General features: G+C 38.2%; 3 protein-coding genes across 3 annotated transcripts; all 3 read left to right on the top strand.

Moving 5' to 3' along the window:
* Positions 1-3853: 3853 nt before the first annotated feature.
* LOC105045426 (small ribosomal subunit protein mL104 (rPPR9)) lies at positions 3854-9533 on the top strand. The gene is made up of 3 exons (XM_029264655.2): positions 3854-3975; positions 4269-5532; positions 9396-9533. Exons 2-3 carry the CDS (start codon positions 4305-4307, stop codon positions 9416-9418), a joined length of 1251 nt encoding a protein of 416 aa, XP_029120488.1. The 5' UTR covers positions 3854-3975; positions 4269-4304; the 3' UTR covers positions 9419-9533.
* Positions 9423-10122, top strand: LOC105045427 (large ribosomal subunit protein mL54). Its single transcript, XM_073258045.1, has one exon. It carries the CDS (start codon positions 9423-9425, stop codon positions 9822-9824), a length of 402 nt encoding a protein of 133 aa, XP_073114146.1. The 3' UTR covers positions 9825-10122.
* Positions 10123-18343: 8221 nt separating this feature from the next.
* On the top strand, positions 18344-20464 carry LOC105045428 (FBD-associated F-box protein At3g52670). The gene is made up of 3 exons (XM_010923704.4): positions 18344-19471; positions 19585-19749; positions 19831-20464. Exons 1-3 carry the CDS (start codon positions 18431-18433, stop codon positions 20188-20190), a joined length of 1566 nt encoding a protein of 521 aa, XP_010922006.1. The 5' UTR covers positions 18344-18430; the 3' UTR covers positions 20191-20464.
* Positions 20465-20838: the final 374 nt, after the last annotated feature.

Below are 20838 nucleotides of genomic sequence, written 5' to 3'. Positions count from 1 at the left end.
GGTACAGATCACTGAGAGCAAAATGAAATACTTCATTAAGAAATTAATTATATGCAGATTTGGTTTACCACACACCATCATTACTGACAATGATCGACAATTCGACAATCAAAATTTTAAAGAGTTCGGTGCAAAATTTCATATTACGCACAAACTCACATCAGTCGGCTATCCACAATCCAATGAAGAGGTGGAGGTAACCAATCGAATGATTCTGTATGGACTCAAAATCAGACTGAATGAAGCTAAAGACCTCTAGGTGGAAGAACTATATGCAATCTTATGGGCATACCGAACGACTCCTCGTATACCAATGAGAGAATCGTCATTTAATCTAGCTTATGGAACAAAAGTGATGATCCCACTTGAGATCGGATTACCATTAGTAAGAATAAAGCAATACAGTGAATCGAGTAGCTCAGAATATCGGAGAGCTGATCTAGATCTACTTCCAAAAATTCAACAGCAAGCTTAAGTTCGGATAGCAGTCTATCGATAAAGAGTAGCCCGGTATTATAATGCAAAAGTTAAACCGAAGGTCTTCCATCCTGAAAATCTGGTTCTAAGGAAAGCAGAAGTCTCAAGACTTCTTGATCAGGGAAAGTTATCTCCGAACTGGAAAGGCCTTATAGGATAACCGAAACACTTAGACGGGATGCATATCGATGAGAAACTCTAGAGGGAGTAACCATTCTCCGAACATGGAATGCTGACAACTTGAAAATGTATTATCAATAAAGTTGTCCATGTATACATTATTCAGAATGAAATATTGAATTTCAGAATGAATTTTAGAATCACAAATTTCAGTAAACTATAAAATGATAATAGACTGACAGATGGACGGTCAATTTTTATCGACTATATTTCAATTTTTTACTGTAAAAATTGACGTATCGACTATATTTTGGCTTTCATTGTAAAAGCCAAAATATCGACTGTATCTCAGTACCGAATATATTTCAGCTTTTCATTGTAAAAGCCGATCCTAGTCGAATGACTATTATGCCGACTTAGTCTTAACTAAGCGGAATGCAATGCCAATACGACCCAGATCAAATTGAAACTATACCGACTCGACTACGGTCGGTCGAAGGATATTTGGCTTACGACCAATTATCAAATAACCTGACGTACTAAACCCGACTAAGGTCGGACGAAGGATATTCGGTTTATTATCGCTTATCCTAATACTTAAGTACATCAATGGATGTTCGATTAACGAATGAATCTTATAATTACTATCAGATGTTCGACTTGCCCATCGATATTCGGTAATTGAAAAATAATTCTACAACATTACAGATATACAAAGAAAGAGAGCCTATACTTGAAAACTTCTTTCATTCATTCATTAAAAAGAAAGTTACAAAATTGAACTAAAGTCCGATTACAAAATTTTTGAGTACAAAAAGAAAATAAAAAATTGCATCGTTGATCAATTGCCATCTTCATCTCTTTGCTCTGGTGTAGCATTGAAGACTTGAACAACTTCTAGTGCTGTCGGTGCTCCATCTTTAGTCAGCATGGCTTCTTCAGCAGCTCCATCTTCTGGGATGGGAGGGATGATGCTGCTCAAGTCAAGATCCAGGTATAACTTTTCAACCACATCTCGACCGTCCTCATACCCAATGTAGTAGGAGGCGAATCTATCTTCGAGAATCTCTTCCTTAAACTCCTCTAAATTCTTGAAGTTCTCGATGGCGTGGTTCAATGCCTCCCTTGCCGACTTTGCTTCTTCTCTCGCCAACTCTGCGTCAGCTCTTGCAGAAGTTGATTCGTCATTGGCTAGTGCCAACCTTTCCAGGCTGGCCCGATGCCTTCCACATTTAGCTTCAAGTTTGATGATGCACCCATCCCTTTCTTATCGAAGCCGATGGATAGAATGTTTCTTGCTCTTGATCCGTGACTCAAGAGCCAAGATGTTTTGACGAACCGACTCAAGTTTGACTCCAGAAGATTGAAAGTCGATGGTTAGATGGGAGACTTTCTCCTGAAGCTTCGCCTTCCGCTCAGTCGTCGCCCGAAGTTGTTCAAAGGCCGCCGCCTTTTCAGCATTAGCGGCCGCCACTTTATCCATTCATGTCCGATGAAAGTTTGTAACCTTTCGGTAATCGGCTTCCAAGTCAAACATATCATGTGCCAACTGAAAGCAGAAGATAAGTCGGATTAATCAAAAAAAAAATATGTGAAAAAAAATTTACCCTGAATATCATCGGGTAAAAAAAGAAAAACATCTCAGCGATGGTACAGCTTTTCCTATTCTCCCGATCAGCCGAGAGAAGAGGTAATGTTGGGTGCCCAAGGTTCTCATCTTTGTAGTATTTTTTATTTAACATATTATATAGCATCACTTATATTAATTAGATATTAACACATATACGTATGTATGTATGTATGTATGTATGATGTTGAAATATCAATATTTTCTCCAAGTGAATATGGACATGAATCAGTATCCATGATGTCTTTATTCGTAGACATCTTTATTTGCTTAAATCATATATACGTAAATGGGATATTATATTTTATACTAAGACTAGGGGTGAGCATGGTCCGGTTTGGATCGGTTTCATGCTCAAACCTAGGCCGAACCAGTCCGAAACGGTTTGGTATTTCTAGAAACCAAACTGGATCAATAGAAGATTGAAACCAAACCAAACCAACATGGTTTAAACGATCTGATTTGATTTGGTTTACCGATTTATATTATTATTATTTGTGATTCATGAAGGCTTATTTTCTTTTCATAAAAGAGTACCATCAAGAGAATTTATCAAGTAAAATGATTTAAATTGACATAAGACATTATCGCTCAACAAATGAAATTTTTAAGTAAATACCATCATTAAGCATTAAGATAAAAATCTCCAACACATAAGATTGCAAATGGGTCGGGTTGACCCGTGACCTGACCCAGCCCGACCCGCTTAGACCCGATCCAACCCGTTTTAAAGGACCCATAGGGTCGGATCGGGTTCTAAAATTGGAGCCGTTCATTATTTCGGGTTGGGTCTGGATTTATTGAATTCGAACCCGATCTGATCTGATCCGACTCGAATTCAGTATGAAATCCAACATGTAAACTATAAAACAATTAAAGTGGAATTAGAATTCCAAATGTACTTGTAGTATTGTTATTTTTCATATAGTTTTACTCAATTTCACTGTGAGATTTTAAAAAATTACTTATAAATTAATAGTTAAGATAAAATAATATTTATTTTTTTTATCATAAACTTCACATATGTTGGTTTATCATACGAATAAAGCTCGACCAAAATTTAGGCCCGAGCCAGATCCAAAATTTTTAGGTTGATATCGGATTATACATAGATCCGATCTGATCAAAATAATCCAATGGGCAGACTTTTGATTATGGACCCGATCCGATTTTCAATTGGATGGGTCTGGGTCCAACATTAGGATCTGATCATGGGAATGGATCGAATCGGGGTCGCTTATGATCCGATCCGATTCGATCCATTTGTACCCCAATCAAAATATTACAAAAAAATAAACAATCCAGTAAGTAAGTCACTTAGGGTTTAAAGGTAATCAATATAAAATCAAATTAATAAACAGTACTATAAATTTAAAATTATTTTTTAATATATTAATACTCTAATATAAATAATATCTTAATCAAAATAATTTTTTTTATTAAAGTCAGACAGATTCGATTTGAGAATAATTTTATTTACTGATAAATCTAAATTAATTTAAATTTATTTTTTATATATTAAAAATTAAGCAAATCAAAAAATCTTACGACGGTTTGATTGGTTTGATTTTTGCTCACCCCCGGGGCAAATCAGGAAATGTTCATTTGGGGGCTGCGAGGGGTCCGAACCGGAGCTGCTGACGGGTCGGATTGAGCGCATTGCTTGTTCGTGTAGGGTATCTTTCCTCACCACGCTCTCATTCTACCCGTCCCGGCGATTACTCGCGCGCGGCGGCTCTCCTCTCTCGCGGGTAAGCCTTCCCCGCCCCATCTCTCGGCCTCTTGCTGTGTGGAATCGATTCCTCGAATACCAATTCCTGATAGTAGAGTTGAGCCTCATTGTTGATGCATGCTTTTGACTGATTGCTTTATCGATTTAATTGTTTCATTGCTCTTGAATGCTTGATTAGCTAGAAATTTATAAGGAGAAGTCAGGAATTATTGCAACAGATTTGTTTCTTATAGTTTTCACCTTCAAGAATTAGAGTAATCGGGTCACCCTCAGCTGAAGAATCTAATGTTAGGGTCGCTTTGGGGGATGCAGGACTCCTTTGGCATTCTTTCGCGCTCTCTCCTTTTGATGACCTTCACAAAGAGGAATATGAGTCGTAGTTTTTATCGTTCTTTTGTTTTTTTGATATCTCCTCCCTCTGTTTCTGGTCTTTCTGAAGCCCAGTATACAAATCTCTCGCCTTCTTCATCCCCCCACAGACAGCTGCTAGTAAAATACTTGACTACAGATTCTTCTTCTCTTGAGTTGAAGGAAGAGAGTTATGCCAAGAAAATCAGGAGAGCGATTTTAAAAGTTTGTGATGCGACGGTCGAGGATGTTGTTCAGTCACTCCGGAGTGATCAGTCTTGCTGTAGTATCCAACTCACACCAAACCTTGTTGATAGTTTACTCCATAGGTTTGGAGATGATTGGAAGTCTGCGTTGGGTTTCTTCAAGTGGGCTGGTTCCCAGTCAGGGTACAAACATACTCTGTATGCGTGCGATAGGATGGTGGACTTGCTGGGGAAGATGAAACAGACGGACCGGATGTGGGATTTAGTACACGAGTTGCGTAGTGAGGGTCTTGTTACGCTAGAAACAGTTGCCAAGATCATGAGAAGACTTGCAGGTGCTGGTAGATGGAAGGATACTGTGAAGTTGTTTGATGATTTAGAGACTATGGGCTTTGATAAGGATACTAGATCCATGAATATTTTGCTCGACACTCTTTGCAAAGAGAAGAGAGTTGAGGTTGCTCGTGAAGCTTTTTCAGTGCTAAAGTCTCACATCCCCCCTGATGCTTTCACATTTAACATTTTTGTCCATGGATGGTGCGGTGCACGTAGGATCGATGAGGCAATGTGGACAATAGAGGAGATGAAAAAGTGGGGACTTCGACCTTCAGTAATTACTTACTCTACTATTCTGCAGGCTTATTGTAACCAACATAAATTTCAGGAGGTTTATGACCTTCTTGATAGAATGGTTGTTGAAGGTTGCCTTCCAAATGTTGTCACTTACACCACCATTATGAATTCTCTTGCTAACTCAGGGAAGCTTGAAGAAGCATTGGGTGTAGTGAAGAGAATGAAGTCATCTGGTTGTGAGCTCGATATACTTTTTTACAACTCTTTGATCAACATTCTAGGAAAAGCAGGTCGATTGCGTGAGGCTGCACACATCTTTGATATAGATATGCAAAGGAATGGGATCAGGCGTAATCTGTCAACTTACAATACAATGATCTCAATTTTCTGCCACAACTGCCAAGAGCAAAATGCGTTGAATGTGTTGAAGGAGATGGAAAATTTGTCATGTAAGCCTGATCTTCAAACGTACAGGCCATTGCTCAAATTATGCTTCAAACTGAGACAACAAGATGACCACATACACAGTTTGTTTAGTGACATGATCAATAAACATCATTTGAGTTTAGATCTTGATACATACACACTTCTGATTCATGGGCTGTGTAGTATAGGTAACATCGAGTGGGCATGTCTTCTGTTTGATGAGATGATAGGACGGGAGATACAGCCTAGGCATCGAACATGTGAGCTGCTTATGGATGAAGCTACACAAAAAAATATGGAAGCAGCTGTAGAGAGGATCAAAACTGTGATGAAGCAAGTTGACCATACCCCTTAATATGTGTGTATGTGCGTGATCGTTCATTTTTTATAATTGTGATTGGTGGGTAACTGTCATATGCATTTCTTCCCTTATAATTCTTGAATACCGTACACTTAATCCTGCAAGTATATTCTGGAAGTTGTTTTTATTAGTTCAATTTCTGCAATTGGTTTAGCTAAGCTCCACCCAACTTACTGTCCTCTTTTACCTATGAAAAATGTAGTGGGGATCAAGGGGTTTCTGCTCCTCCAATGGTAGATCTTGAACTTGATAACATTATTAAAAGATAACAAATTCTCCTTTACTTAATTAATTTGCTGTTAACATAATTTAATGAAAGTGTCCGGTACGTGTAGTAACCAGTAAAAAAAATACAGCCAGATAACTACCAAATATTTTAATCATCTGTTACAAGTGATGATTAAAACAATTAAAGGAAATGGCTTAGCTCAATAAAATGTCAAAATTTCTGAAAAATCCCAGTATAGGAATCTGAATTTTTTGTTAGTTGTGGTGAAACTAATAATGGCTGGTTTTTTGTTGCATGGAGAGAGGCAAAGTCCTTGCAAACGGTAAACTGTCTAACTCAGTTTTTCACTTGATGCTCTGTGACCTTATCAGTAATGAAAGATTCATCCATTTTAAATCTTTTGTGACATCACTTGATCTTTTTGGTTTCTTTCCATCATTGGACTATTTAATCTGCTGTGGATATATCAGGTTGAACTCTTCTATTGTTGGATGGTTGGTGTCAAACTTTTCCCTTATGATGAGTCTTGTGATTTCTTCGCTATTTGACAATCATTGGGTTCTTGAAATCAAATTTAGTATTTTTAACAACTAAAGTGTTTCAATTTGAAGATATGCTCCTCTTGGGAAAAAAAATGATGATATGCAACTCTAGGATTTCTGATTTTGTAGACATGAGTTAAGTAAGGTGACAGAAACTTGAATTAAGATGCTTGTTAAGATGGCAAAACTCAACAATCTGAATAAACTGTCAAGGCAGGGGAGGTTGGTATTGCTAGATAGTTGGCAATGAATCCGTGTAATGGGTAAACGATCGATCCTCTCTGTCATCTATGGTACTAAGAAGATATGGTCCATCCACTCATTTAAGGGCTTAAGCTTTTTAGAGAATTCGAGGTTGAATTCATGGTAGCTGATGGAGTTTCTTGAAACTTGTATATAATGGGTGATTGATTTGGGTTTGGAAATCCTTTTTGAGTTTGCATCTGGATTCATATTTCACCATCTTTATCTGATTTAGTTCAAATTTAAAACTTCATCCTTATCAGATTATGATTTCAAACCATATAATTTCTTGTGAATGAGACAGGCATTTATCATTGTTAAGCATATGAGACAGCAAGGAAATGTATTGGATTGACTGATGAAGATGATTCAAATAAAATTGAGTTTGTATGCATGTTCATTGAACCTAATCAGTAGTATTAATTTTGTTTTTATGTTTTGTCTGTGATGCATTGCTTTAGCTTGCTTGATGTATTGCTTTGCATAATCTTCATTACCTTTATCTCTTTACTCTTGTACATATTGGTAATTTGTCAGATAGAGAAAAAGTATTTGAATAAGTTAAAAAAGGACATGCTGTGCATGTATATGCCAATAGAACACTTGTTGAAATTTTGTTTGGTATCAAACCTAACTGGGCATGGGCTAATAGAAAAGCCTTAATTGGTTCATGGGTGCCCTAGTTGAATTAGACAAAAGTAATAGATAAAAGCCTGCTAGTTATGCATTAGTTCTTTCATTTGTGCTTGTTTTGTTGGTTTTGTTTTATGCTCGTTATCATAGTCTGGATTGGGAATTTTATGCTGGTAACAGTCCTATGCAATTTAATCCTTAGAATGGGAAAATGGTGGAATACTCATTTGGGTCTTTGCAATGGTTAAAAACTCAACTACTTAATTAGAAAAAAAGTTTTTTAGCTACAGGATTTCTAGCCATTAGGGTTTTTTCCAAGATCAAGATTTGATCATAAACTATGTTCAACTATAAATAAATACCCTACCAGTATGTTGGCAATTTGGGATACATGCCTTTCTGCTTATACAGTTTAAGCTCATGCAAGTGGAGAGCAACCCCACAAGGTTCCTAGGGACTTGGAAAGATTTGACAAAAGAGTGAAGATGGCAATGTTTGATCTAGGAAGCTGTGTTCATTCCTGAGGAACGGTTTCTTAGTCAAAGAGTCTAATTCAAAAATAATAATTGATTCCTTCTCTTTGAGCATGAGTTACTTTTTTCTTGTATGTAAGATGCTTTGTATTGAACATACTATGATAAGACATTGGCTAAGTAGTTTGATACGTAAGCATCACATGAAAGTGCTGTGCATATCTCATGTGCAATATAAAACTGCAGAAAAAATCATTTTTACCATGAAAAACAGAATGTTGCAGTGAACTATGCTTGCAGAAAATTTCAGAGAATTAATGGTATTGATATAAAGCACAAACCTTTCTTCAACTTGCCATTTTCTGCTTGCTGATCTGAATTAGGTCAGCTGATTCCTGTACTTTTTTGCAGTTTTTATCCCATGAGATAGCACACAAATGTAACAGATGATCAGTAAAGACCTAAAGATGCTGAAATGCAGAGCCAAGAAACCTCAACAGAGGTTTTAACTTCAATAATACTGCTCAATATAGTCGTTTTAATCATTCCATGTCCTTTTTGGATGCTGGCTTCTATTATCCGGAGATAAGATCCCAGCTCATTGGAGATTTTGAGCAATAAGTGATGCTGTGAGAGAAGGATCAAAGGGTGGTTGAGGATGCTCCCGATTCTAGTAATCTCGGAAGATTGGTTCTGTTAACAAGGTGGTTTACCTTGTTCCTAAACTTTTGGGACATTAGAAACTCTGACCCTATCGAAATCAACAAAAGCTCTATGTACTTACCTCCTTAGTGTGGAAGATCTTACTGCTGGATAATGAATTCTGGTATCCAAATAGGTCCTGCATTAGTTCATCGAGTCATTTATCTGTGGTCTTTGGAATTGAACAACAGAGCATTCGAGACTGGTGAATTAGTGAGTTGATTATTCTGATCCCCATTCGAGACTGGTGAATTAGTGAGTTGATTATTCTGATCCCCATTCCTGAGGGTTCGCTGCTCCGGAGGCTCTTAAAGTGTTGTCAGTCAACAGCCAACAGAAATTCTGAGTTGGGTGGATCATCAGCACAGAATACTAAAATGGATGTTTAAGATTCAAGACAAACTGGTCTAGTTTGCATTTGATCTTTTTCCTATCTTTATCATATTTACTTTTGATGCCCTTATCTTAAAATTTTCTGAAGCATGGCAAAGAGAACCGTGCTTTGACTTGTAAAAAGACTTAGAAATGTATTGTTGTATGACTAAAATTATCTGTATATTCTTTTTATGTAGTGTTAATTGCCTGTCACCTTAATGGTCTGGTGGTTTCAATGCAATGGTAGATGGATAATACAGCCTTTGATTTATAGTGCACTCCTATAGATGTGATTCATTTCTTTTTTTGTCAAAAATTGTAAATGCAGTAAAATTGTTGCTAAAGAAATAAAAATATGGCGATGAGTTGCATTAGATTGTTGAGGCGCATTAGCATCACAAAGGAGGCAGCTCAGGTGGTGGGCATCAGAGGGTTTGCAGTAGCTGGTGGCAAGTCAAAGAAGGGATCAAAGGGCGGTGGTAGCGGCGATGCTCCCAAAGCTTCTGAGCTAAGCAAAGAACTGAAGAGCACCACAGTATTTGGAGCCAATATTCTGAAGGATGGAGCTGATCCCAAGATCTTGCCGGATTCTGACTATCCTGACTGGCTGTGGCACTTGCTTGATAAGCATCTACCATTGAGCGAACTGCGTAGAAAGAACACAGAAACTCTTACTTTTGATGACCTAAAACGTTTTGTTAAACTTGACAACCGGGCAAGGATTAAAGAAAATAATGCTCTGAGGGCCAAGAATTGATTTTAGAGACATGCGAGGTTCTTATTTTCTTCTTTCTTTTTATCGAAGTTCTTATTTCCATTCTGAGCTTAGAGGCCCTTCAAATTCTCTGATAATGAATGTCTAATAGCTTTCTACTGAAGGCCCCTTAGTTTATCTCTACTTAGTCTGTAAAATAATTGAGTGAATTTTGAGGAGGTTGGGGTGAGGTGGAGTGGTCATATGCTTTTGGTAAACTATAATTCTGTTGTGGACTGGATGATAACAAAATATAATGAAGCTCATTGCATTTATGAGAAAGAAGTATTAATTTTCCTAAGCTTTCACATTTATATTATATGGTTGCATGCAGGTATGTCAAGAATGGATGTTATTTTCTGCCTGAACTATGGCTAACTTCTGCAAATAATTAAGTGAATGTTAATATGAAAGTATGAGTCTTATTACCACGTATATTGCATGCAACCATATGCTTCAGTATTAACTAGACAGTAACTGTTGATTGGTTACTCGTGTTTTTATGTGTTCTCTAAGCAGTTGCCTTACAAAAGCAGTGAATAAAAGATCCTTGAGCTAAATTATTACCACGCAATCCCCACAAATTCCCCAAGGACAATCTTCTGGTGTATATGGTAGGGAGTTTCACGACAAAATCTGCATAAATTTCAGGTTTTGTCTAGCTTCAATGTTGCCAAGGCTTACCAGGTAACTGAGATGGTTAGGTCCCATAACTGGTTCATTCGAATTCTGGAGTCTATGATCTCACAACATAGAACGGAAACCGGGGCTAGGCTTGTCCTTGACATTACACGGCAGAGCAATACCAGTAGGAACATTGTAATCTTTGGGAAAATAAATAATTCAACGTACCACAAAGAAAATCTTTTTCAACCAGAAGTTATTTCTTTTAAGCTGTTAGTGCTTGTTACAAGCCTCATTGCGCTACTTAACATCTTTTTATCCCTCGCGACTGTTAACATGGAAAATTGGCTCTTTTTTTTTTTTATTTATTTAGCTCGGATCGCTGTGGTGCATCTGTGGCATTGCATGGTGCTTTGCATCTGTAGATGGTGTCCAACATAGGATGGACGGTCGTGAAGGTGGTGTGTAAGCACATGCAGCGTGCATTGCATATTGTTCGAATGGCCATCCATTCTTCGATGGATGACTGTAGCACGATGGACTGTGGTTTGATGGCTGTCCATCCTCCGATCGATGGCTGTGGCATAATGGATGGTTGTGATGCCAGACACCCCCCATAGAAGATCCACACTCTTTTTGTTTGAGTAAAAACGGATACTTTATGTATTGATAATTTACCATATCTATATAAATATATCAATATAAAAGGAAGATGATCCCTACGCTGAAGTTTTGGAGCAGAATTTTTTTTAATAATATTTTATAATAAAATATTTTTAAAATATCATCATTCAAGAATTATTTTCAAAACTACCGTACAAAGATCATGTAAGATAAGTTCGTGAATTAAATCCATAATTTTTGAGCCTACGTTGTCATCCAGCGTGACTTTTGATATTTGGATTCATAAGTTAAATTTATAATTTAATAATAAAATTAAATTTATAAATTTAACTCATGAATAAAATTGTTTAATTTGAAATTAAAAATTTACGATCCGAAGCCATGTTTTCAAGTAAAAAGAAAGAAAGAAAGAAAGGGGTGGAGGCCAGCAGCGGAGACTTGGCATGCGAGGAGAGAAGAGTAGAGGTCGAGAGGGGATATATTAAATAAAATATATATTAAATAAAAAATTAATAATATATTAAATAAAAATAAAAATAAAAATAAAAAAGTGGTATATTGAGTAAACAAAAAAAAAAAAAATCCTGCTGCGGCTTCGCACTCCCCTACCTCTCACATATTTTATTTATTAAATAAAATATTAATAAAATAAAAATAAAATAATAAATAATAAAATAGAAAAGAACTTTTTCATATCTACCTCGTCGCTTGTCCTATCTCCATATAGCTCCATGCAGCCCCACCACCCACTCTCTGCATCATTGCCCCACGATTTCATCTTGCGATGTGGTTCTATGTAGTTCTCGACTCACAGTGTGACTTTGTACACCCGAGAGATAGGGGGCAGGAGAGTGCGAAGCCGCGAAAGAGAGTTGCGCGAAGAGATGGGTTATACAAAGTCGCATCACGGATCAAAGACTACATAGAACCGCATCGCAAAATGGGATTGCGGGGCAATGATGTAGAGTGTGGGTAGTGGGGCTACATAGAGCCACATGAAAACAGGACACATAGCGAGATAGACGTAGTAAATTTTTTTTATTTATTATTTATTATTTTATTTTTATTTTATTTAATATTTTATTTAATAAATAAAATAAATAAAATATATGGAAAGTGAGAGACTGCGAAGCTGCAGCAGAATTTTTTTTTTTTACTTGATACACTATATTTTTTATTTAATATATATTTTATTTAATATATCCCTCCCCCTACCACCACCAACCCCCCATCCTCTCTCTCTCTCTCTCTTTCTTTCTCTCTCTTCTTTTTTTTTTTTTTGACTTAAAAATATGGTTTGGGACCACAAATTTTTATTTTTAAATTAAAAAAATTAAACAACTTAATTCGTTGATTGAATTTATGAATTCATAAATTCATAAGTTGAATCTATAAATTTAATTTTAATATTAAATCATGAATTCAATTTATAATTTTAAATATCAAAATTTATATCGAATGTTTATATGGATTCAAAAGTTACGAGTTCAACCCAGGAATTTATCCCACGTGACATTCGAACGATAGTTTCAAAAATAATTTTTAAATAATAATATTTTCAAAATATTTTATTAAAAAATATTATTTAAAAAAAAATCTTAAGGAGCAACCTATAATGTTTTTTTCCAACGGTACTTCAAAAAGTTTTTTAAGTCCCTTACCACTGCGTATCCCTTGCCGTCCGGTTGACATGCATAACTTTGATTTATCCCCTTGCAACCGGTTGTAGCCGGTATATATATATATATATATATATTTCAAGATTATTTCGGAGTTGAAAATAGTGGGCATTCTGTAATTAGGATGCAGCTTGGAAGCCCCTTCTCTCTCACCCTAGGCTCCTTGCCCTGGTCTCGGAGGCATAGGCGGTAGGCAGCAATGGGCGGCGCTAAGAGCGAGGGGAGGAGGGAGAGGGAGTGCAGGTGGGCGAGGGTGTGGGAGAAGTGGAGTGGGGAAAGGTAGCGACACTCGATGCGAAGATCAGCGGCAAGGGCATGGGAGATATTCGAGAAGGCACATCTAATAAGTGCGGTGGATTGAGAGGGTGGTGAGAGTGGAGGAGGACGAGGCGGTGACGAAGAGGGTGATAGCAGAGGTGCTGTGGAAGGAGCCCAAGGTGGAGAGAATAAAGACAGAGCGCAATGCCTCGTCAGCCCCCCACCTTCTCGGCCTCTGTTGCCAGAATCCGTTGCCATTAAAACCCCAAATCCTCGCCTCTGCTGAACAAGATCAAAAAGTTTGGAACTCTTCCAGCACCGATCGCGCACCACCAGATCTTGTAAGCGATGTCGCCGCTGAAGGAGAAGAAGGCGAGGAGGCGGACAGACTGGTTAAACTGGATGGTACAGCCGAGGTGGATCTATTTTTTTATTTGAAAAGAAAAATAAAAAAAATAAAGAGGCTGGTAACCTGTAAGCAACCTGTTGCTGGTGTGGTGGTCATAATCTATTAATAATAAAATTATTCCAAACATCCTAACCTATTGAACGGTTCGGGTATCCTTTAATTTTTTATAAAATAGTATTTAAAAAATACCAGAGCAAAACCCTGTAATAATGTTTTGATATCTTATGCACATTTCCAAAGTCCACAATTTCTGACAATTGGCACTCCATGGCTATGAGTTTTCACTTATTCTCCATCAAGCATCTCACGGTCCACTTGGATTTCATCGACAAGATGGCATCCAGCTAGTCAACAGAGATCGAGCATCGTACCCAGAGAGAGAGTGTGTGTGTGTGTGTTTTTTTGCACATAAATGATAAGAAAATTTTTGTACCAAGTCAATTGTTGCGTTCTTGGGAGATTACCTTTCGTTCACCTCAGGGGTTGCCTGGGAGATCACCCTACCTGGGGTGTAAGCATGGGAAGTAGATTCCCTACGGCTGACTGGTCAAATCATTTTAATATGGTCCTTCACAAATGTCTCATCTTTACAAGACACTAGACGAGGTCATCGGCTAACTACTTTTCTGGTACGTCTTTGGAGCTTGAGATTTATAGCAGTAAAAAGCCCAAAGGATCGTCTCGGTGACATATTATCAGTGTAATGGGAGACGAAAAGAAGGCTGGATTATGGCAATTACAGTAGTCAGAAGCATCCATATGGTACCCCAAAGGAAGGCGATACATGCCACCTAACTTGGAGCCATTGGGAGGAGGATGAAACATTGGACGGTCAAGCAAATCTGGGAAGTAGATGGTGAGGAAGCCCTGATCTGCACCATCTGGATTTTCTCGTGCAATTTCCAAATCATGAAGCATGCTGCTGAAGACCTCCGTTGAAGGCTGCAGCTCCAATAGAATAAATTGTATGAGAGAATTCAAAAGCAGCACAAGTTGGTTTCTCTACTGAAACATGCAGGGCATAAAGTCCGTAGAAGGTGTGAGCACAATATCGACATTTGTAGGCAACCGGCTGGCCAGGGAAACAAAACTAAATAGACCGGAAAATTTTCGGTAATTATGAAGAGCAGAAATCATTAATCTGTTAATTACTATGAGAAACTGGCAAAAAAAAAAAAAAAAAAAGAGTTTATTGCAAGGGCCCATGTTATCGCAACAAAGTAGAACTGAACGAGATTCCTTATAATTTTGGGATTAGATTCGCAACATATTTGGTTTTAGTTGTTATAATCGAAGGTCAAATTCTACATTAATGCTGAGAACCTTGACCAACTACACGAAGAACTAGTGAAAGATCTCAAAGAGTCCAAAAGTAAAGGTAGATGAATGCCTAGAGGATGAGGTATTAACATTCAAGTTATTAATGTCTCTTCGTTCATTGCTCTTTTACTTTTGATATTCGGATGATCTTTTATCTCGGTTGTATATTTTGATAAATATCATATCTTTCTCTTTCTTTTTTCTCTTTTTTTTTTTTATTCTTTTTCTTCTTCTTCCTTGTTACTGTAAGACTCCGAAGGTAAGGTTAGTAAAGAACTGAGTTGGAGAGTTAAGGGTTAAGCCGATCTAAACCACGAGCGAAACCTGTAAAAGAAGTCATAAAATTATTGGTCAATGTTATGGTCATGGGTCAAGAGGTCGGATAGTTCGGATGGTTGGCTTATACCTTCGCGTTTGCATACGTGAGATATTATCCTCTTTAGCCCCACTTTTGATTGTTGAGCCGCATAGTTTTGTCATTTAAAAAATACTTCATATGGGAAAGAAGGTTTCAATCCATATAAATCATACTCCCTCTTGACTTATAATCGATGTGGGACTAAAAATATCCTTCCTACTACCACAATATTTCTCTTTTCTTTCTTCCTCCTTTCCATCTTTTTTTTTTTTCCATTCCTTTTTTCTTTACTTTTTCTTCTTTTTTTCTTTTCATATTTTTTCTTTTCTTCATCTTTTTCTTTCTTTATTTCTTTTTTCTTGCTTCTTTCCTCCTTGTATGGATTCAAAGTTTCGATCCCACCCGATCTTATTTTCTCATAGAAATGGGATGAGTTAGCTGGGATATCTGGATACTATACATGATTAAGAAATCTTAATAATACCTTCCAACTAGTCTTTATGGATGAAGTTCTGAATCATGACAAATGGTATTAAAACAAACATGGCTTATAGTCTGTGGACTATAGGACACTATGGTGCGAGCCTATTGGGATTGATCATGGACCAATTATGGTATTTGTGATTAGATTTATAGTGCTTATGAATGGATTTATATGGATTTAGATTCTTAGTCTAGTAAGCAAGGTTTCAGGAATCGATATTGAGATCCGTATCGGTTCCTGCTCGGTATGGTACCATACCGACCTGTACCGACATTAGAAAAATAGAAAAAATTTTTATCTACCACCACTAAAAAAAATCGCACTGAGTTGTACCGAACTGGACCTGTACCACACTGAACCGTCTGATTTCGCAAAGTTCGGGCCATGTACCGAAAAATTGACCTGAACTGTGCTAGTTTCCCACCGGTACGGTATGATATGTGGTGTACCGGCCGGTATAGATAACATGCTAGTAAGAATGTCGGAGCTTAAATAGAAAGATTACTTGAGGACTATGAGAGTGTTTGTTTAATCTCACATCAGTTATACACGAAGGATGTTTGGTTCATGGAAATCATTTTTCTTTCATGGAATGTCATTCTTGAGAAGTTAATTCCCCAGAATATGATGCTTAAAAAAGTGGTTTTGATATGTTTGGTTGATTATAAAAATATTTATTCTAAAATAGCTTATGTTTGGTTGAGCATTCACTTTTTCAAAAAAATTATATATAATACCTAAAATATCCTTAATACAAGGCAAAAACTTACTATAGTCTACATATTACTATTATTTGCAAATAAAACTTTTGATGGTTAAGGGTATATTATGGTGAAGAAGGTTTCGAGACATTGTGATACAAAGAATGTTCATTTCAACCACATATTCTTTTTAATGGTTTAAAATAATATTTTGAAAAAAAAATTTTCAATTTTCATCCTACGGGACAATCAAAAACCTATGTTCCATATGGATTTTTTTTAATAAAACATGAAAATTATATTCTAATGAAAATATTATTTTCAATTTCTCTCTCTTTTGAAAACTCTAATCAAATAAGAGTGATTTTTTTCACTTTCCTTTGACCACACTTTCTCTCCTTGACTTTTTGTGAACGAAATGAATTTTAAATAGATCTTAAATATTTATATAGAATTAAAAAATCTAAATAATATATTTATTTTTTTAAAGCATGGTCATAGGTAGTGACATTCCCATTAAGCTTCTCCAGCACCATTTCACCGTGAGGAGGCCCTCAATGGGGCTCAAAGTTAAGTTAGGTGACCCGCTAAAATTAATTGGAAAATAATCTAGCCTACAACCAAAGTGCATAAGATTGGACTTGTTTAGTATATACATAATTTAACTATTGTCCGTGTGCTTCTGCAATCAATAGAATGGTCATTTTGAGATCCAGGAGAATAGTTTCCTCAGCCTATATGAGCTATCATGCATGTTTTCTGATGCTGCCAGGTCCTTCCAAACCTTCAGAACCTTATCATGTTTTGCCTATTTGAAAAACACCCTCCTTTTTGCATCCTTAGCTTCGGTACCTCACATTGTTGACTAATGGGCATCTCATTGACTTCAAAGGTGTTTCTAAAGTCTCCTTATGTGCCATTTTCTTTATTGGCCTATCAAGAGCAGAACTTTGAATGATACAAACGTCTCATATAAAAACAAGTTATCCGGTTCCTGATATCCCCATTTTCACATTACCACTGACTAGAATAATAGAGAAAATATATATTAGTTGTATTATTATAATCCTGTGTAGGATTTTTCTTTTTTCTCAAAACTTTTGTGGGGAAACTGTTCTGCTGTAGGATATAGTGTCTCGGCCGAAGAAGCAATTGGGAAGTCGCACCTCAGTTGTCTAATCTTTTAGTTTGGAACTTACGTGTTATAAAAAAATTTCTTTTATCGAAAAATGTGAAATTAATAATGTGACTTGGTTTGTAGGATGGGCCACGATGGTTTGGAAAATTCACAATAGGTGACAATTTTAATCCAAATTTGATTAGTCATCGCCCTTAGCTTTTTAGGATCACTGTCCACCTATGCCTCTTGAGACCACCTAACACTGTCCTTCCTGTCGATTTAGACTAGAGCCCTCAACTTTACATATTGTAGTCCACCTCATGGATTCCCCATTCTCTTTGCTTTGCTATATTATGTTTTCACACCACCTTTTCTTTTATCAATAATCTCTTATAAGTTTTGTGGTGATAAGGTGAAATAGCAAAAATCTTAATTGCCTTACTTTATTTTAATTTCTAATTACCTTTATTTATCCATCTTATTAGTAAATTGTAAATCACAATTACTATAAAACAAGTCAAGTGGCTATAGTTCTTTCCATATAAAACAAATAACCCATTATGATTTTTTTCCCTCTTCTTCCTAATAATTGCACTTAGAATCCCTTTTAAAATCTTCAACCCAAAATGTTTCTCTGCTTTGATTTTTCCATTAAATACCAAACATGAATTATTTCATAAAATTGTCACAATAGGATACCATTTAAAAATAATTAGAATTTTCAAAACTTTTGAATCGAGATCTTACGTTCATTTTTTTTCCCCCATAGTTCGCAAATACAAGCAAATCAATCAATTCTGTAAGTTTGGCAATGTCCCAAAATTATCAAATCAAAGTTGGCAGGTAGTAATGGCGCATATCCATCATCCATCATCATAGAAACCACCCACGCTATGCTTCTCTTCTTATTGCAGTAAAACCCTCCCCTAATTCCCACCTAATACCCCTCTCTCTGTCTCTCTCTCTCTCTCTCTCTCTCTCTCTCTCCCCCATTTCATTAACCTCCAAAAACAACTCTTCCCCAATTTATTCATGAAGGAGAAAATAACTTCGAAGGCCATGACTTTCCTTCTTCCCGACGCGATGCGGAAGAAGAAGAAGCCCCGGTGGACGGCGGCGCAGTCCCTCTCCTCCCCCTCCTCTGCCGACGCAGCTGACGCCGGCGCCTCCCACTCCTCCGCCGCAGCTGGCGAGGACCGCCTCACCGATCTGCCGGACGTCCTCCGCCTCCAGATCCTCTCCCTCCTCCCCCTCAAGTACGCCGTCCGCACCGGCGCCCTCTCCTCCCGCTGGCGCGACCTCTGGAAGTACCGCTGGCCGCACCCCTCCTCCCTCGACCTCTCCGTCGCCGCCGGCGAGCGCCCGGAGGACTTCCTCGACCGCGTCGATTGCTGCCTCCGGCACCGCGGCCGGCGGCGGCTCGACGTCCTCCGGATCGCCTTCCACCCGGGCCTCCGCCATAGCCATGATGTATGCCGCTGGCTCGAGTACGCCTCTGCCTGCGGCGTCGAGGACCTCTATGTCGACCTATCCCCTCCACCCCCATCCCCTGCCCCAGCCGGCCGCCGCCGCCCCCTTCGCCGCGACTTCTTCCACCTCTGCGAGAGCTCCAACCTCTTCCGCCTCACCGTCTGTGGGTTCCACCTCTCCTGCCCCGCCGCCCATTTCAAGCGCCTCTCCTCTCTCGAGGTCCTCTGCCTCCACAACGTCTCCATCACCGACGCCGCCCTGAGGAGGATCATCGCCGCCTGCCCGCAGCTCCGTTCGCTCGATCTCCGGTACTGCCGGGACCTCCGGCGGATCGCCATCCCAGCCTCCGGCCGGCTCGCGAGCCTCACCATAGTTCACTGCCCCAAGGTCTCCGAGCTCACTGTCTCGGCCCCAAGCCTCCGGTCCTTCCGATTCAGTGGTGCGTATCTCACCAATTACTGCCTCGATAACTCTTCGAGGCTGGAGGATGTATACATGAGCTCCGGCGTCCTTAGCTCGGGGCTTCCTCGAAGCAATTGGGTGAAGGCCATCGGCAGGCTTTCCAATGTTAAGGTCCTGACCCTTTGCAGCCTCTCGCTTCAGGTATTTGTTTTCTTGGTGAATTGAATTGGATTTCGTATTAAAATTTCGACCTGAAATGTAAAAGGAAGGAGAATTTTTTTTCCCCTCAATCTTTGTCGATGATGGTGCTTCAGTATATTACTGTCTCGGGCGCAAACGCAATTGAGGCATTCAGGAACTTCCGAAACCTGAAAGAATTGCAGCTGCTGATGGTGATGATGACCGACAGCAACCTCACAGATATCTACAGCTTCTTTACTCTATGCCAGTGTCCAAAGTTGGAAAGGCTTTTCATAGAGGTTTGTTCGTTGCTTCAGCTTAGATAGTATCTTAGAATCAGTGCATTATGTTCCTAATGTGTTGATTCGAACTCTGCACAGCTTCCAACCAATATGTATGATCCCTTTCTGGAGAAATACTTGGAGGTGGTCGAGGAGAAACCTCCAGAGGTTGCTTTTGAAAATCTCAAGGTCATAAAGATGAATAACTTCAAGGGGCACAACAATGAGATGCAACTGGTGAGATTTTTATTGGGGAGGGCTGGCTATCTTGAGTCTTTAGCCATAGTTGGTTTTCAAGAATTTGAGATGGATGAAGTGAATTATTATTCTGGTTTGCAATATCTCCGTGACCAGCTGCCATACTTGATGAAGGCATCGGTGAATGCAAAAATAGTTATGACGGAGCATGATGATAATCAGTTATGCCCAACACATTCTGAAATCTATATTAAAGTCTAACTCGCCGTAAGGGGAGTTATTATAGGTGGAATCTGGCCATTGTCCAGTCGGTTTCTTTTGTTCCCAATTATTATACTCTTTTACTTGATCTGCATTTTGTTTTTGAAAGTTGATGAAAGTGAAATTTTATATGCCCTGTGCTATTATAGAGTTAGTGTAGGTCCAAACAGCTGATACCATTTTGTAAACCCGTTTCTGTTGTCACATTGACATCTATATAGAAGATGAATGTAAATTAGATCTTGTTTGGGTTGTGAAAGTGCTCATATAGGAAGTTTGATTCACAAAGATATTATGAGGTTGGCCTTCAGCAAATTTTTCACCAAAGACTTGCAGGTATAGGGGAGAGACTACAGATGTTCCTGCAAAGGCTTTTCAGAAATGCTGCATTAATTGTTCACCTGATTCTCATAGTAGAGGTCTGATTTTGGAAAATTTTGTCAACAAGAAGGTGATGTTTTATCACATTCTGTTATATTTTCTAATATGAGATAAGAAGTCTATAAGTTAAATCTGATCTCGTGATATCTGTAAACAAATTCCACTGTAAATATATCTGGATAAGAGACCAAGTTACAACCTAGAAGGGACCAAGCCTTTGCACTATTCCACGATTTAAATTCTAGAGGAAACAGAAAATATGAAATG

This window comes from Elaeis guineensis, chromosome 5 (genome assembly GCF_000442705.2).
Source record: "Elaeis guineensis isolate ETL-2024a chromosome 5, EG11, whole genome shotgun sequence".
Lineage (NCBI taxonomy): Eukaryota > Viridiplantae > Streptophyta > Magnoliopsida > Arecales > Arecaceae > Elaeis > Elaeis guineensis.
The sequence above is the reverse complement of the archived record's forward strand: the minus strand, read 5'-3'. Positions and strand labels throughout refer to the sequence as shown.

Bases quoted from the DNA above. Each gene is read 5' to 3' on its own strand.
- LOC105045428 (XM_010923704.4), top strand. From the start codon at position 18,431: ATGAAGGAGAAAATAACTTCGAAGGCCATGACTTTCCTTCTTCCCGAC. The intron at 19,472-19,584 runs GTATTTGTTTTC...ATGGTGCTTCAG, and splicing joins TTTGCAGCCTCTCGCTTCAG to TATATTACTGTCTCGGGCGC. The intron at 19,750-19,830 runs GTTTGTTCGTTG...AACTCTGCACAG, and splicing joins TGGAAAGGCTTTTCATAGAG to CTTCCAACCAATATGTATGA.
- LOC105045426 (XM_029264655.2), top strand. From the start codon at position 4,305: ATGACCTTCACAAAGAGGAATATGAGTCGTAGTTTTTATCGTTCTTTT. The intron at 5,533-9,395 runs GTAAGCCTGATC...TTGTAAATGCAG, and splicing joins GGAGATGGAAAATTTGTCAT to TAAAATTGTTGCTAAAGAAA.
- LOC105045427 (XM_073258045.1), top strand. From the start codon at position 9,423: ATGGCGATGAGTTGCATTAGATTGTTGAGGCGCATTAGCATCACAAAG.